The following is a 15,510-nucleotide window of genomic DNA, read 5'->3' as shown; positions in this document are numbered from 1 at the left end:
AGCATCCATACGTTGAATAAACAACTTTATTTTACTCTTATATTAGCATAAATATATCTTCATAGAAAACAATCAATTCATTTTTCCCCACAAAGAATGCATGGCACATTAAGAGCAGGGGTGTCAAATGAAGACCAGTGTTAATTACATTTGATTGGACTTTGGAATTTAAGTGAGAGCTCAGCTGGAATGAAAACCTGCTCACTCGGTGTGCCCCCAGGACCTGTTTTGGGATACACACTAAATTCGACTATTCTTCAAATTATAAGACTGAGCAATTAGAAACAATCGAGAGAGAGAGAGAGAGAGAGAGAGAGAGAGAGAGAGAGAGAGAGAGAGAGAGAGAGAGAGAGAGAGAGTACAACTATGGATGATAATCAAACCCGGAGCTTCGCCCTGATGAACACCAGCACTTCTATGTCTGTAAACAGTGTCAGAGAGCGACAGAACGTCTGCGGTCCTCCCGCGAGGCAAAGCCCCATATGCTGAGTGCATTCCTGATATGGTCTGGAAACATTCTGGCACGTTCCGTGGCACTCGAGCACTCCAGAGCAGCAGCGGTGACTTGAGAGCTCTGTTTATTGCTTTGGCGTGAAGGCCCAGCTGACGCCACGTCGCTCCAACGCGCCGCGCTGCCTTGCGTGGGCCGGCCACCGCCACCGCCGGCTGCTTTCAGTGGGACACGTCCGTGGGCAGCTGGAAGTCCTTGAAGCTGTAGAAGGAGATGTCCCCGTGGTCCACCACCGCGAAGGTTACCGGGACGTCCCCGCTCTGGAGGGACAGCTGCTTCAGAGCCCGCAGGTCAGGCACGGGACCCTCGAAACTGAGACAGGACACCAGCCTCCTCAATCAATGCCGCTGACATTCCCATATATGGCATTTAACCTCATCCAGATCAATGGTGAATACACGTTGCAGGTTCAAGCTGAATGTGTAATTGGCTGTTTCTTTAAGCTACATGTGTTGCATGCTGTTTCGTTTTTTTTTTTTTTTTTTACCTGCACACGCACATGCGTGAGTAGGGCTTCCCTGGATTACTCTTCTTGAAGTCAGCGACCGTGTCAGGCTGGTACACGTTGAAAGAGATCCTCCACTCCTCTGACCCCTGTCCCAGCCTGTGAGAACACAGAACCAAATGCCTCCTTAAGCTAGTCTCCTCTCTGTAAGCAGGGCTGCATTAAAGCCTCCCTGGGGCCCAGGGCTAACACACCTTCTGGGGCCCTATGTCCATGTTTTTCAACCGGAAAACTAAAAGCACATTGACGCAACCAAAGACCTGGCAACGATAAAGACAAGCCGCAAATTCGACAAATAGGGGATCTGCTTCCAGTCGGGAAAAACTGGAGTGAGAGAGTATAGAGTAGCAGTATACTCTCCAAAAGCCGACAATAGAAACAAAAAGCATTCCCCGTTGAAGGAGAATAAACTAGCCAATCTTTCTGTACACTTTCGCTGTTATGCAGGGAATGTATGAACAATGTTTTACTCAAGCATCTTTTCTGGTTTTTATACATGCGCTCAGATTCTGTAAAGGAAATGTCTTTATTCTGGCACAATGGATGTTGCACAAGGGATGCTTTCACTCCTTTGTTAACCCAGTAACTGCGCAACCCCTCTGTAGTAGGACCCCAACATACAACGCCAGTGGTTGGCAAAGGCTCTTCATTTGAGGGGGTTACCTTTGAAGATGAGTTGGTGTCAGCAAAGAATCGGCATCAACGGAGGCACTCGACGATGGCAAGATAGGCTCGCGTGCCTCTTCGAGCACCGATTCTGGGGAGGTGGGTGACAAGGTTGTGCCGGACCCCACACTGGGAGTACTATCGTGGCCTTGGATATCATCTTAATTCTTTTTGAAGGGGGATGTAAACTTCTGCATTTTGCTGAGAGTTTCTTCACTTCTCTCCTTTTTTTGTTGAGCTTGTTTTCTCTTTTTAGCACCACTATCATATTTTCTAATAGCCTGTGAAGTGACTAGCCTACAAACACCACTCTCACTGACACTGACGATGAATTGTTGCGACAGGACTATGTAGGCTACTCTAAAGGTGGGAAACTGGACCAAAATGTTCAGTATACAATCAAAACACCATAAAACCCCATTCAAAAATTCAACGTAATCTGCGGTTCCCGGGGCTCCCTAGTGGCCGGGGCCCTGGGCTGACGCCCATGTTGCCCAATAGGTTAACGCGGCCTTGTCTGTAAGTGTCTGTATCCTCAGCTCTCTGAGGAGTGGTGGGTGAGTGAGGCTTGGAGCTACCATGTGTTACCGGTGACTCAGTTACTCGAACAAATCATAATATTTTGGTGGAGAGAACGAAGTCTTTATCAGGTTTGTACCAGTTTGTGACTGACAGCACATGATAGCTTCACGAAGCCTCACTCTCCCCTTTGGTGTCCTCAGCATGAGCTCCTTGACCGAGCTGTAGTTTTTATCAGGCTGTCAGTTACCAGGCTGTCAGTCTGACCCCTGACAAAAGCCTCAGAAACACACGAGCAGTTATGAACACACAGGAAATGGGGTAAACAAGCCTCTCCTTCAAGAGGAAAAGACTGAACAAATACGCAGGACAAAGGCTCACACACCGGGATGCTCCCTCCAGCAATCGCGACGGCTGAATCACACTGATCTTGTTCAGCAGATCACCTGCCAAAGACAAGAGAATTTCCACCTGTATGCATTCATTACACACAACATATTCATGAAATAAGCTTGTGTCATGTGTTTTAGTGCATGTCACACATACATCTCTTGTGATTACTGCTTGTGTTAGCTGATGTGGCACTGGATTGGTTTGCGTGGTAAATGCTGTTGCTTACCAGGACTGGTGTATTGCCCTGGCTGAAGGAGAGGCACGACCGCACCCTCCCACAGGTGTGCGGGTCTGTCGCGGCGGCTGTGCCGGCTCCTCCTCTCCAGCAGCTGGTGGTATTCTGCCCAGTTCCGGCACCGCCGCACCTCCCGGTCCTCGTTCACGCCCCGGCGGAACCGTGCCCGCTCACGCTCGCGCTCCCGCCGCGACATGCGCTCCTCCCGCAGGTTCAGCTTCCGCAGCCAGGGGGCGACGTCGCAGGAGCCCACGGAGAGCGTCCCGGGCAGGAGGGAGGGGTCGGGGGCCGCCAGGCTAGGGGGGCGGCCTCTGCAGCCCAGGTCTGGGAAGGAGATGGCGCTGAAGTCCCAGCGGGGCCCGGACCGCCCCGGCTGTCTGACCTCAGGGTCGGATGCCTGCTCCACCCACCAGCTCCTCTGGGGGGCGCTGTCTGCCGTGGACTCTGTCTCTGCAGGTCCCTCCGCCACTGGCCTCTCATCTTCTCGAGTGCACTGGGCTACTGGGTCCACATTTGAGCTCGAGTCTCTGGGTCTCTGGTCTTCAACATCGCCCACCTGCTCTAACACCATCTCCTCCCCTGCCTGCTCCTCCTGCCTGTCTGCCTCCCTGCAGAGGGAAATCCAATGGTCAGAGTCAAAGGGACAAATTTCGCATGGTTTCACTTTACAGCAGAGTCAAAGCAGCAAATTTCCATCACAAAATGATGACACATTATACAATACAATTGTGAGAATCTTACTATGTGAATACACATACAAAAGCAGACCCCCAGGTTGTCTATTCATTTGTCAACATTTATTGTTTCATGTTGTTTCTACAGTTAAATAAGAATGTGCAGAGTATGCACTAGGTGGTGCTAGAGGCTGATAAGGCTTGATGGTTTTTTTTTTTTTTATATAGAGTTCACCAAAGAAGAGTAGTGAAAAGAGCCAGTGTAGCACGGCTGACTGTCAACATTGTAATTTCCTGTTTCAAAAAAGTTTTGCCAAAATGAACCTACAAGCGTACATGTTTGTTCTTCTTCAAGTGTGCAACACATTGATGAACACAGACAGTACTGTATACACAATAATACACACACATGCGTGGTAGCATTATGAACTAAGCTTAAACAGAAGAAAATGCACTGCCACACAAAGCAATGTGAGAGAATACCGCAGTGTATTTGACTGGCAGCTGGTGCAGATATGGATGGCATTCTCACACTAACAGGTCTGCTGTGAGTTCAGGTGTGCAGGGTGTGCCCACTCACCCAGAGGCAGGGCTGTGGCTGCGTTTCCTTTTCAGGTTTCTCTCCTGCCTGTCGCGTGACTGAGGTAGGTTTAGCTGCTGTGCATACACGGACCTGTGGGACAGATGTCAATAAAACAGCGTTTAGGAACGGCAGTCAAGGGGACACACTATCACAATAGTACACATCGTACACATCCGGGACTTCAAACGCAAGCATGGGGGAATTACCTGGGTTCAAATCTGGTCACTACATAACCAAGCCTCTTCAAGTGGGCAAACACCTTCAGAAAGAGAGAGAATGGTGATGTACAGAACACAAGACTTAGCTCTTGCCCAGCTGCCTCCATTCCCACTCTGTACCTGGTACTGGTGCAGGCTGACAGTGCCCTGGGCCAGAAATCGCTCATAGCCCTCTTGAATTGAAAGAGGCAGGTCATGGTAAAACACCTGCGCATTCCCCTGTGTGAAGACAACAAGGGATGGGAAAGAGATACGATATGGAGGTGGTTAGCATCAGAGATTAAAAACATCTGTACCTAGGTTTAAAAGCAATGGAGATGTTTGTATTGTGTAGCTATGAGGAACTGAGCAGATGAAAAAGGACCTGACCACATGTGACTGTTTGTCATGTTTCCACTTGCACACTGCAGATGAAATCTTATTGGCTATTGCATTTGCACTCAGACAGAATCTGTCTGACTGGCTGTCATAGGGTTACTCACACATTCCATGAGGTACAGGGCTTCTTCTGGAAACAGAACTTGCTTTCCATGTTCAGAGAATCCCATTGTCTGCCAGAACTTCCCCTGTATTGGGACAGAGAGGTCACATCACTGCTGGAACTGGTTTAAATATAGCCATAAACACAATCAGTTTTAATATTTAAGTAATACTGAATCCACCAATGTACTGCTCAGCTGACTGACAGATCAGTGTAAGCAGTGGCGCTTCTGAATCTGCTTTAGTCTGCTCTGCAGTGACCCTATTGACACATCAGCACCACCCCACCACCAGAGGTCACTCACAGCTGGTGACTGCAGCTCCACCAGCCCCTTGCTGGGAATCCACTTCGCCTTCACCAGGTTTCCACTGCATTCACCCACAAATACACACAGAATGAAAGAACCGTTACGACAGCCTCCGTCTGCACATGGCACTACAACACTCATTTTGTTTGCCTGTCTAATACTTCATATAAACCTGTACAAGCCTCCTCCTGTGCTGTCCTCGGCAAGTCCAGTTCTACCTGTCCTGCCCCACACCCATGCCAAGGGGGTGGCACTTACAGCCTCTCCACACGTTCCTCTGCGATGAGGTTCCAGTGCTCATCCAGGCTGTGCTGCAGTCTCTCCCTCTGCTGGTCTGACCCATCTGGCAGGAAGTCCTTCTGGCCTCTCACCGGAATCTTGTGGCTCCGTGACCGTGCCGCAAAGAGGTCTGAGGGGCTGCACCACGCCCAAACAGAGAAACTTGCTCAGTAGCTCACCACACATTCAATACTGGACATGTTACATGACATTATCTTATTGACAGTTAGCAGACGCTCTTATCCAGAGCGACTTACGTAAGTTACAATTTTTACATGTTAGTCATTTATACAGCTGCCTGTTTTACTGAGGCAAATCTAGGTTCAGCACCTTGCCCAAGGGTGCCACAGCAGTGTCCCAGCGGGGAATCGCAACCTTTTGGTTACGCGTTCTGCTCCTTACCATTATACTACACTGCCGCCCATGTCCCTAATACCTGTGCACATCTATGTATATGTAAAACTTTAGCTTGTTTGCATTTTTTCCTAAGAAAAGGGTAAATAAGTATCAGGAAGTGAACCACAGGAAAAGTATTTGGCTGGCTGCCCATGAGTCACAACACGATATTGCACTCTGTGATTTTAAACTTCCGAACCTCCCACCTTGAACAAAACGCACCATCACTGGGAGTAAAGCTCGTCTACAAGACCAGGAAGAAGTGCTGAGAGCACGAACTTTACTGTTATGGTGCACAGAAAGAGCTGCATGCTGCAAGAGATAGTTCATGGGGCTTTTCTGCGCTAAGTGGCTATGCTTCCCCTTTGCCCACACGTGCACAATCGCGAGGTTCCGTTTCACCAAAACAACAGACATAACGCACCCGACATCACACGGATATCGCGATAAAACAGCTTACTTAACGAGTATGTTCCACTGAGAACACATATTCTGACCCTTACCTGAGTAATTCACTGCAGAATTCCATCTCTGTAACTCTCCCCGTCTGACCAGAGTCTGCCATGTCTGAGCAACGAAAACACTCCGCTCTCCTGGGTCCTAGTGCCCCTGTCATTCCACTCATCGTCACGGAGTCTGACGGTACATACTGCTTGCCACAGGATGGCAGTAGAGGTCAGAAAGTTTGACGTTCTGGCAGGAGTCTGGTGAGCAGCGCGCCTGTAACTGGTTTTCAGTGCACTCAGTTTATAATTACTGATCAACGAATCAGCCACATGTGGTTAAAACCCTGAAACCAAATCATTCCAGTTTAAGTGCTGACTCCGTAAGAATCAAGCAACCACTTGCAAGAATACTTCTGGGTTCATTCGCAAGTAGGGCTAATAGCACAGTTGGTATGAAAAGCTTATAATAATCGAAAAAGCCGTTAAATGTTTGAAATCTGAATATGAATAATCTATCTGTAAGAAATAGCTAATAACTATCAAGTAGACTATTTTGAACGAAGTTCTCCGATTTAGCTAAGTGAGAAGGTGCTGATTCGTATGGCAAGAAAATGACATGATTCTCTGCCAGTGGAAAATGCAACCCTTCTTGAGCTTTAACACAGGAATCTCATGAATAAGAGAGACAAAGCACTGCAAGTCGGAAGGTACCTGTGATTCTGCGTGCCACACTGGACAAGTCTGTGATCTAACAGTGACTGGGCTATTTTGTTAATTTGGAGAATTTAGCTAAGAATGTTTCTTAATCGAATATGAGAACATTTTGTCAATTCATTTATCACTAATGTTATTCATTTGTAAACACAGTATAGCCTATGTACTTCTTATACCGTTTATCATCGTGATAGTGGTCTATTGCGTGTTGATACTAAACAAAGACATTGTTAAAATAACCGAAAGTAATATAATCTAAAATTAATAAGAAGCCAACTCCCGCTACACTTTGATAATCCCTTCTCATTCCGAAAACGGGAGGAAGCAATGCTGTTGTCTGTGCTCATTCTGAAAAGACTGGCATGTTTGTGAAACAATTTACGCATCTCTGTGGTCTCCGAATAACTGGCCATTGGCGCCTTCTAGTGGTATCAAAATACAAAACCTATGTAAACAAGAGATGGGAGCGTGAGACTTCAAGAGCTAATATATAGGAGAAGCGACATGTTTTCAATGTCTCACTGCTTTTGACCAATTTTAGACTTTTCAAATAGATAGCAATGTATGAAGTAATTTTGACAGAAGTCAATAATCAACAGCAGATAGTAGCTCCACCCATTATGGAGTTCATGGAACTTCACTCTGCCATCACTAAATTAAGCCACACAATTTGTGGACTATTGAGATGTATGCAGGCTGACAAAACATCCTTGTTAGCTAGAGTAATATGGCTGTTGTGGGTGAGATAATTACAGTTCCCATCATGCACCTGCAGCAGTTGTTATATTTACCCACTCACATAGCAACATGCCAATGAGCATTCAAGTTAGGTTGCCTGGAAAGGGGAAACATGCTTACAGTAAATAATGGCATGAAATTATCACAACATCTTTTGCAGCTCTTTTCATTAAAAGTATCTGAGACAAATATGCCTGCCTGGAACTTTAATGTGTCAATAAACTATGTAAACAATGCATACAAATGTATAGCCTAATGTACCCCTTATATTCCTTCTCTGACAAGTTACCACTAAATGAAACCTGTCCTTGTCTCTGTTTTTCTGTCCCTGTCTGGTTTACGTTACAACTGGGCTCCAATCCATTAGGTTTGATTGGGATGCTAACTGTATACAGATAATATTTAACATCTCCATGTGTAGTCAGCTAAAATGCATTGTGAAAGGTGTGTTTTGAAAGATTTTTTGTGCTTAATGCGCTTAATATGAATAAAATATGAAGGTGTTCCTCATATTTTTGAAAATAACTCGAACAAATTCAGGGCAGCTCCATCAAATAAGCACAACTACCAGCTCAATTACTTATTCCAAACCCAACTGAACTAATTATGCCCACTCAATTAAGATGATTAATTGGTTGTTTAAGGTGACTTAAGGAACTCAAACACACGGTTGACAGCACAGTGCTCTGCCAAATAACTGAAATGGTACACTTAAATTATGTCACATCGAGATCAAACTGAAAAACCAGTCAAACCTGATTAATTGAGAAGTCAGTTGTAATGAAAACAAACATATATGTTGGGTCCCTTTTAGGGCAGTAAGTCTAGCGTTGCGAATTATCTAAAAGAGACACTCGGTTCAGTGGTTTGAAACCACCACTTTCGCTAACAGAAATCAGTTCCGGAGTTCTTGGAATCCGAAACTCTCGCGAGGCTCCTACAAACCCTGTTTGAAACGTTAGTCATGAGCAGTTACAGTGGGTCTGTCCTCCGGCCTGTGCAGGATGCTGAATTTTTCAGGTGGCTTTGAATTGGATGAAATTCAGATGTAAATTAAGGTAATTTAAGGTGTTATGGCGTTTCTATACGTTCCGCAAGGCACTGGTTATGTATTGCACACAACCCATTCTGGTGAACAACCTGCTCCTCTCCATGTCTACTTTGGTTGTTGTTTTATATGTTCATTTTATAGAGCCCACATGTAAAAATGGACGCTGCGGATGAGAAACACGTGCCAGAATCCTGCAACTCGTGTAGTGAGTAAGCTATATAACCCTGCGTTACGTCGTCGTCGTTTCTCCTCCTCACATGACATCCGACAAGGATGTTTAAAAAAACACACACAAAACATTGAAATTTGCATTGACCAATAAATATCATATAAAGATACCTTCCTACTACGAAAGCCAATAAACGTTTACCTCCGAATTCCTCTAGTGTCCAATCCACTACGAACAGACCCTTACAATTGCGTCACTGTTACAGATTGGCAATTTGTCTTCCGGCCAATAAGATGTCGTCGTAAATGCTCTCGCGAACCCAGCCGTCCAATCAGAGAGCGAATTTTGCTTTGTTGTTGGTGGTGACACTCAAGTATTTGTTGTTACTGGAAGGAGAGGGGAGCGAGTGTTAGGGGGAAGTCTGGGTGTAGTGTGAAGAAAACGGGGAATTAATTTACGGCGCTTTGCGGTTATTCTTTGTTTAATAGCGGTCATGTCGGTGAATATGGACGAACTCAGACACCAAGTCATGATCAACCAGTTCGTTCTGATCGCCGGTTGTGCCGCTGACCAGGCGAAGCAGCTTCTCCAAGCGGCTCACTGGCATTTCGAGGTGTGAGTTTGTGTGAACGTGTGTGTGTGTATGTGGGTAAGAGAGAGAGTTTTCACGGAATGCAAGGGGCTTTTCTGCAGAAATGGACTAACGTTACTCTGTTATTCTAGAGAATGGGGAACTAGGTAACTCGTATTTTGTTAGAAAAAGATACAGTTGTGAGGTTATGTAAGGAAACATGGATCAAGCTAGCTAGCTAGCCATTCAGTTATCTGCCACGGTAGATAACGTTAGCCACCATGCTGTGAACCCATCCAGCTAATCCGGAAGACAAGGTCGGGGAGATGGAGTCCAAGCTGGCTAGTCATATCTAGTGAATGTTCTGCGATCTGTGTCATTTTCTTGATAAGAATGTTGTTGTGGGGTCGCATCTGCTCACTAACCACTAACAATTAACTTGTATGGCTAGCTAGTTATCGCATTGTAATCATGATGCTAACTAGCCAGTCTGTTAGTATTAGGAATATGTATTTGTTTCGACGCTCAGATAGCGACTAACACACGAGCCTTATGAAAACACTGAAACAAATGTCTTGTGTAGTGAGGTAATTGGCAACCTATACACTAGCTACAAACTTTACAATGCGGTGGCATATCTGGGTAGCTATATTGATCGTCTCAGCTGTTCCAACATCAGATTAAGCTTGATAATATATTCGTGTGTAGCTAGCTGAATGAATACCGAACTAGCTAGATAAATCTGAGTCAGTTATCTTTTCACTTTGTTAGTTTGCTGTCTAGTTTTCACAAATGTCACCTTAGCTAAAATCAGTTGATAATTTATATTTTGCAGCTAGATCGTAGTAGAATGTGCACATAAAATGTAGCAACGTTAGTGAAAAGTAGCCCAATCATCGATATTGGGAAATAGTTGTGGATTTGAGGTTTTTAATTTTATTGGTCTTTCTCGCATTCTCCAGCGTTTAATCAATGATGGCTGCAATAACCCCATTTAAGGCGATTTACTGGGTCCGAGAAAAAAAACTCAAGTGTTATAATATTTAGCTAACTAGCTACTTATTAAACCATCAGTACAACTGTACATACAACACGAGGCATTTCGGTTGGTTTTCAAATAGGCTGACGTAATAACTCAATTTGTAGAACAGGCCAGTTGATCGTCCATGAATGTCAAATTGGTGAATGAAATCTGGGCAGACATTCAGAACCTATACGAGGCTGTTAAGTTATTTCTGTCTGTTTTACAAAAGTGTGTGGGTTAAGGACAATCAAATCCCAGCTCAAACGACCTTTCATCGATTTTTTTTTCCGCCTCGTGATACTCACAGGGCTCATAAATGAGTTTGTGCAAAATGCAGTTTAGGCACGGTGTCTTAGGAATTCGTTGCTGCGGGGTCTGGGGGGTTAACGTATATTTTTTGTTGAGGAAGTGTGGCCTGCGTGTACTTCAAGAGCGCAAGACTAACTGGTAAAGTCAGTTCTGTGTATACAAAACAAACTCCTAGGCAGGCATGTACTGACGACCCACCTGTTAAAATCCATTATCTCCGTTTACAGCCGTTAGTGAGCATTGATGCGGCACACTCATTATCACGGCAACACGTGCTGGAAAGAACAGTAGCCACAACAAAGGTGTCTGTGTTCAGGAGCACGCAGCGTTTCTATTCGATTAGGAGTCATTACTCTCCATTGTGTATACAAACATGCACACACACACACACACACACACACAATTAAATGCACTGAAGAGATGCTGTTGTACTTGGCATATCCAGTATGCGATCAGCAAGGTCAGGGAAGGTGTATGTTACTTCAGTAAAGTGGACTCCAGCCTCTTTCAAGGCCTATCAAGAAGAATCCAGGGGCACTGTATTTAGAACAGGAACAGCAAGAACTTTTCAGAAAAACCTAATTAAGATCCATTATCTTTCCACTTCTTCCATCCTAAAATTTCAAGCTGAGATATTCACATATTTATTAACCAAGACTTCTGTTGTCAAGTGATACCTTGGTGTTTCAGGGGCTGTCCAACAACCTGGTTAAAGGGAAGCACGCTGCATTCAGTGGAAGCTGTGGGGGGGGGGGGGGGGGTGTTTACAGAACAGTGATTTTTTTTTTTTTTTTTTTTTTTTGCTTAATCACTTATGTGAGTTCACATTGCCATGACAGGGTACAGTACATGAGTCCTCACTGAATCATGATTACAGGCTGTCTTTAGGCTGTGAGTACTAAACCCCCCATTTATTGCCACCCTTATTAAAAGGGTATGTCACTGGTGTAAAATATCAGTCTCTTTAGCTCCCTTGAAAGACTGATCAGCAGTAATGTGTAGTTACAGTTAGGCCTTGAGTTATTGATTTCAAACTTAGTTGTACAGGAGTGCATTTGAGTTTGGGCCTCTTTTAACTGCAGTGCACTTGCCTTGACTTTGTCGTTACCAATTTAAGTTGCCTTTTTGATATATCCGTCACATGAGTTGGTTTCTGGATTGAACGAAGGAATTGTGGGGGTGAAAAAATCATAAGTAATGTTGGAATTAGCTCTGTCAAAGTTAGTTCCGTCAGAGCTAAGGACTGAACAAACGCCTTAGTCACAAATTTGACCTTAATTCATTCTTTTGCAAAAAAACAGGAAACAGTTTTTTTTTGTGCGAAAGGAAGAGTATCCCTTCCTTTTGCCATTTTGTAGAAGAGCACAGAGAACAAATGTGACAATGCTGATGTAACTGTGGCAAAACGCACATGAACGCTTCTGTCTGTGATCCACTTTCACTGGCAAACTCACAGGCACGGTTACGACGAAGGAAGCTCATGTTCCTTGAGGCAAAATGCTGCTTGTGAAAGAGTTTCCCCCTCTGAGAAGAGTGTGAGCACACAGTGTATGCAGCATTCACTCTCACGGCTTCTCCCCTCTCTCTCATGCAGATGGCCCTCAGCACCTTCTTCCAAGAGGCCACCATCCCCAGTCATCATCACCAGATGGTAAGTGCATTCAGCTCCAGAAAAAGAAACAAAGGCGCGTGGCATGTTTTACATCCAGCGGGTGTGTTTGGGGGAGCGAATTCCTGGCAAGACCGTGCCTGAAAGCCAGCCGTTCTGCAGAAAGGGGAAGAGGGATCTCAGAACTGTTGACGTTGCGTCACCGCAGCGGACGAGTCGAGATGTGGAGTTTCCACAGCTGAAATCGCTCGCATTCCCTTGGCTCAGAGTTCAAATATTTTTTTCCTCCCCCCACCCAAAACGCCGGGCAGGACTGGGCCCGAAACAGCCTCACAGGGTTTAGAGTTACAAAGTGCCAGACAATAAAGGTTTAAATTGTGCAGCGATGATTTCTGTCTACAAGAGATCTTAACCATGCCATGCCACTGGAATTGGGCAGGGAAAAAACTCTTAACAAATCTTAGAAGGGAAAAACTGTCCCAAACATCTGATGGCCGTAAACATTCACTTGATCTTGAACTTGACCTCTGGCATTGTTTAATATTGTTATTTATTGTAGGGTTGCTTTTGTAGACCACCCCGAACTTATGTGATTTAATATAAATTCAGGGAAAGCGTTTCCAAACTCTGTACCCAGATTGTTAGTCTGAGTCTGTTGATATTTGGTGTGAATTCGGTCCCAGTGTGTCTGTGTGGCCGGGTTTTAGCAGCTGTTGTGGCTCTCCTGTGTTTATTCATGAATTATTTTATTGTGAAGTCACGTTCCCTGTTTCAGGAGGAACGGTTAGTATGAGGAAGTATGTGAGGGAGGGAGCGTAAGGAAGTGGTTGGCAGGGCCAGGGTTTGTTTTTGCTGGGTGCAGCCGTTGCGTCACACTGCTGCTGCCTGCGTAAGGGAGAAACGGGTGTGGAAGGGGACAACTGCTTTCGTCCCGCTGCCTTATAGTGGAAACAGGGGGGTGGACCTCATTCGCAATAATTCAGTAACACTGGCAAACTTAGAGATGCATTGGAAAAGTACCAGAGAGTTCACGCAGACACACACACATACAGTATTCACGTGCTCAGACATATGCTGGTGTTGATTTTTCCAGCTCCATTAGTTCTAAACTTCAGCACATGACTATTTCTGATGAAGGAGAGGGCATCAGTAGCAGGGGGAAGGAGAAAATAACAGTTCTTTACCCCTACTGTGGTCCAGGCTGGTGTGCTGTATTGTCAGATGTCAGAGGTCAAGGGTCAGTGTCAGTCCAGTCAGCTGTAACAGGAAGGGTTGGAACAGCTAATGCAGATTACTTGAACAGCTTAAACCGTAAACCTAGAGATGAAATAATTCATTTATTTTAAATGTGAAATGATTTTTAGCCACAGTAACTTGAATGCCACGGTGACTATGTTTTTACAGCAGAGAAAATATGAGGCAGTCAGAATTGCAAGATGATAACCCAGGACAGGTGCCCAATTACCATTGACCTCCGACCTGCCTGGGCTCCCCTGTCTCAGGCACGTGGAGAACGGGCATGACCATAACACCCCCACAGCCAAGGTGAAACTGAACCTCGGTGCTGTAATGTCAGAACCTGGGAGGGCGGGAATTGGAGGCGGGCCTGCTCCGCAATGGCATAGATGCAGCTTCACAGCACAGATTCAGCTTCACAACACAGTATTCACAGGTATCACAGTGTTGAGTAAACAAGGGGAACTTCCACATCCAATCCCAGCCACACACGAGCCGGAAGGAGAGCAAAGATAGTATGGGGCGTGTGTGTTTCATGTATGTCATGAGACATGCTTGTCTTCACCTGTGTGTGTGTGCATGTGTGCACGCATACGTGTGCATAGTTTATGAAGAAAAACATAAGGGTTCCAGAGTCTGGTGTCCTTGCTGCTGATCTCTGGACCTTGTCAATCTTTTGTGGTACTCCTGCGTGACACACACACACACTCACAGAAAGGCACATTCACAGTTCCCTGTGTGTGATGACCTTCTCAGAAATGACATGGCTGAAGGTTTATTTATAACAGCCCCCGGAAAAGTCTGAGACAGCAGTGTGAAGCGAGCCCTTCCCCCTGTCCAGCTGCTAGCCGCTATGTGCGGGTTCAAGGGAAGAGGTGTTTATTTGGGGAGGGAAGGAAAGACAAAGCTGGTAACGTTAGCAAGAACTCGACATTGAGCGAAAGAGCAATGGAATGCGTTTCGGCTGTTTGGGGAGATGAAGCATTAAAATCGCAAGCGCTTTAGGTTTTCGGCAGGATCACTGTACCATGTACATGTTATTCAAGAATTTCACATAATGTATCTCATGGCCTGCGTCTGAATTCTTGCCCAGTTGGATTTTGCACCGTGAAAGGAAGCAGTACTGGTTGATCCGGAAGCAGTTGACACAGAAACGGATTGAAATGTGTGGACTGCTTTATGAGTCGGGGTTTTGTGGCTTAAATGTCCTGTGTGCTCTCGCCCCCAGATGTGCACCCCGCGGAACACGCCCGCCACGCCACCCAACTTCCCGGACGCCATCACCATGTTCTCCAAGATGAGGGCGTCGGACTGCGCCGGGGGCAACGGCACCAGCCCCGCCCCCATCTCCATGTCCTGCTCCCCTCCGGCCCCATCCTTCTGGGCGTCGTCCCCGCCCCCCCACCAGCCGGCCTGGCTGCCTCCCCCCTCGCCCACCGCCCCCCACCTCCACCACCACATGCACCCCGCCCCCATGTGGCCCCCGACGTCCCAGCCCAGCAGCGTCCAGCCCCCCGCCACCGTACCTGCCTTACACGGACAGAGATGAGACTCTTATCCGCAGGGAATGGGGGTGAGGGATGGGGGAGAAATGAAATTTGGGGGGGCGGGGGGGGGGGGTTGTTGATGAGATTTTCAGGTTTGCTGGACTGGGAAGGGAAGATAAGGCACTGTTATTTTTTTTCTGATGAACTATCTTTCTCATCTTGGAGACGACTTCTTGCTTTTATTTTTTTTTTTTTTTTCCCCCTTTTCAGTCGTTGATGCATAGCTAGCATTTCACCAGGGAAGAACCACTAGTGATCAGAGCGAGGGTTGAGATTAAGCATCCCACCTTCAACGGCCCTCAAAAGGAGAGCTGGTGCAAAGATGGCCG

General features: G+C 46.0%; 2 protein-coding genes across 3 annotated transcripts; one reads left to right on the top strand and one right to left on the bottom strand.

The window, feature by feature from the left end:
- Positions 1-356: 356 nt before the first annotated feature.
- On the bottom strand, positions 357-6,343 carry tsen54 (TSEN54 tRNA splicing endonuclease subunit). Of its 2 annotated transcripts, none has more exons than XM_036553264.1 (11): positions 6,271-6,343; positions 5,351-5,509; positions 5,090-5,153; positions 4,787-4,870; positions 4,425-4,523; positions 4,293-4,345; positions 4,084-4,176; positions 2,821-3,437; positions 2,587-2,647; positions 999-1,115; positions 357-823 (listed from the first exon to the last, which is right to left on the bottom strand). In XM_036553264.1, exons 1-11 carry the CDS (start codon positions 6,330-6,332, stop codon positions 673-675), a joined length of 1,560 nt encoding a protein of 519 aa, XP_036409157.1. In that variant the 5' UTR covers positions 6,333-6,343; the 3' UTR covers positions 357-672. The 2 variants fall into 2 exon arrangements, with proteins under 2 accessions (XP_036409157.1, XP_036409158.1); XM_036553265.1 differs by having other exon boundaries at positions 1,011-1,115.
- A 2,945-nt stretch (positions 6,344-9,288) lies between these two features.
- LOC118794762 (UBA-like domain-containing protein 2) lies at positions 9,289-15,183 on the top strand. Its single transcript, XM_036553026.1, has 3 exons — positions 9,289-9,498; positions 12,384-12,440; positions 14,863-15,183. The coding sequence occupies exons 1-3, from the start codon at positions 9,379-9,381 to the stop codon at positions 15,181-15,183; spliced, it is 498 nt and encodes a 165-aa protein (XP_036408919.1). The 5' UTR covers positions 9,289-9,378.
- The last annotated feature ends 327 nt before the right edge of the window (positions 15,184-15,510 follow it).

The sequence above is a fragment of the Megalops cyprinoides genome, chromosome 19 (genome assembly GCF_013368585.1).
Source record: "Megalops cyprinoides isolate fMegCyp1 chromosome 19, fMegCyp1.pri, whole genome shotgun sequence".
Taxonomy (NCBI): Eukaryota; Metazoa; Chordata; class Actinopteri; order Elopiformes; family Megalopidae; genus Megalops; species Megalops cyprinoides.
This window is presented reverse-complemented; position numbering and strand designations above follow the sequence as displayed.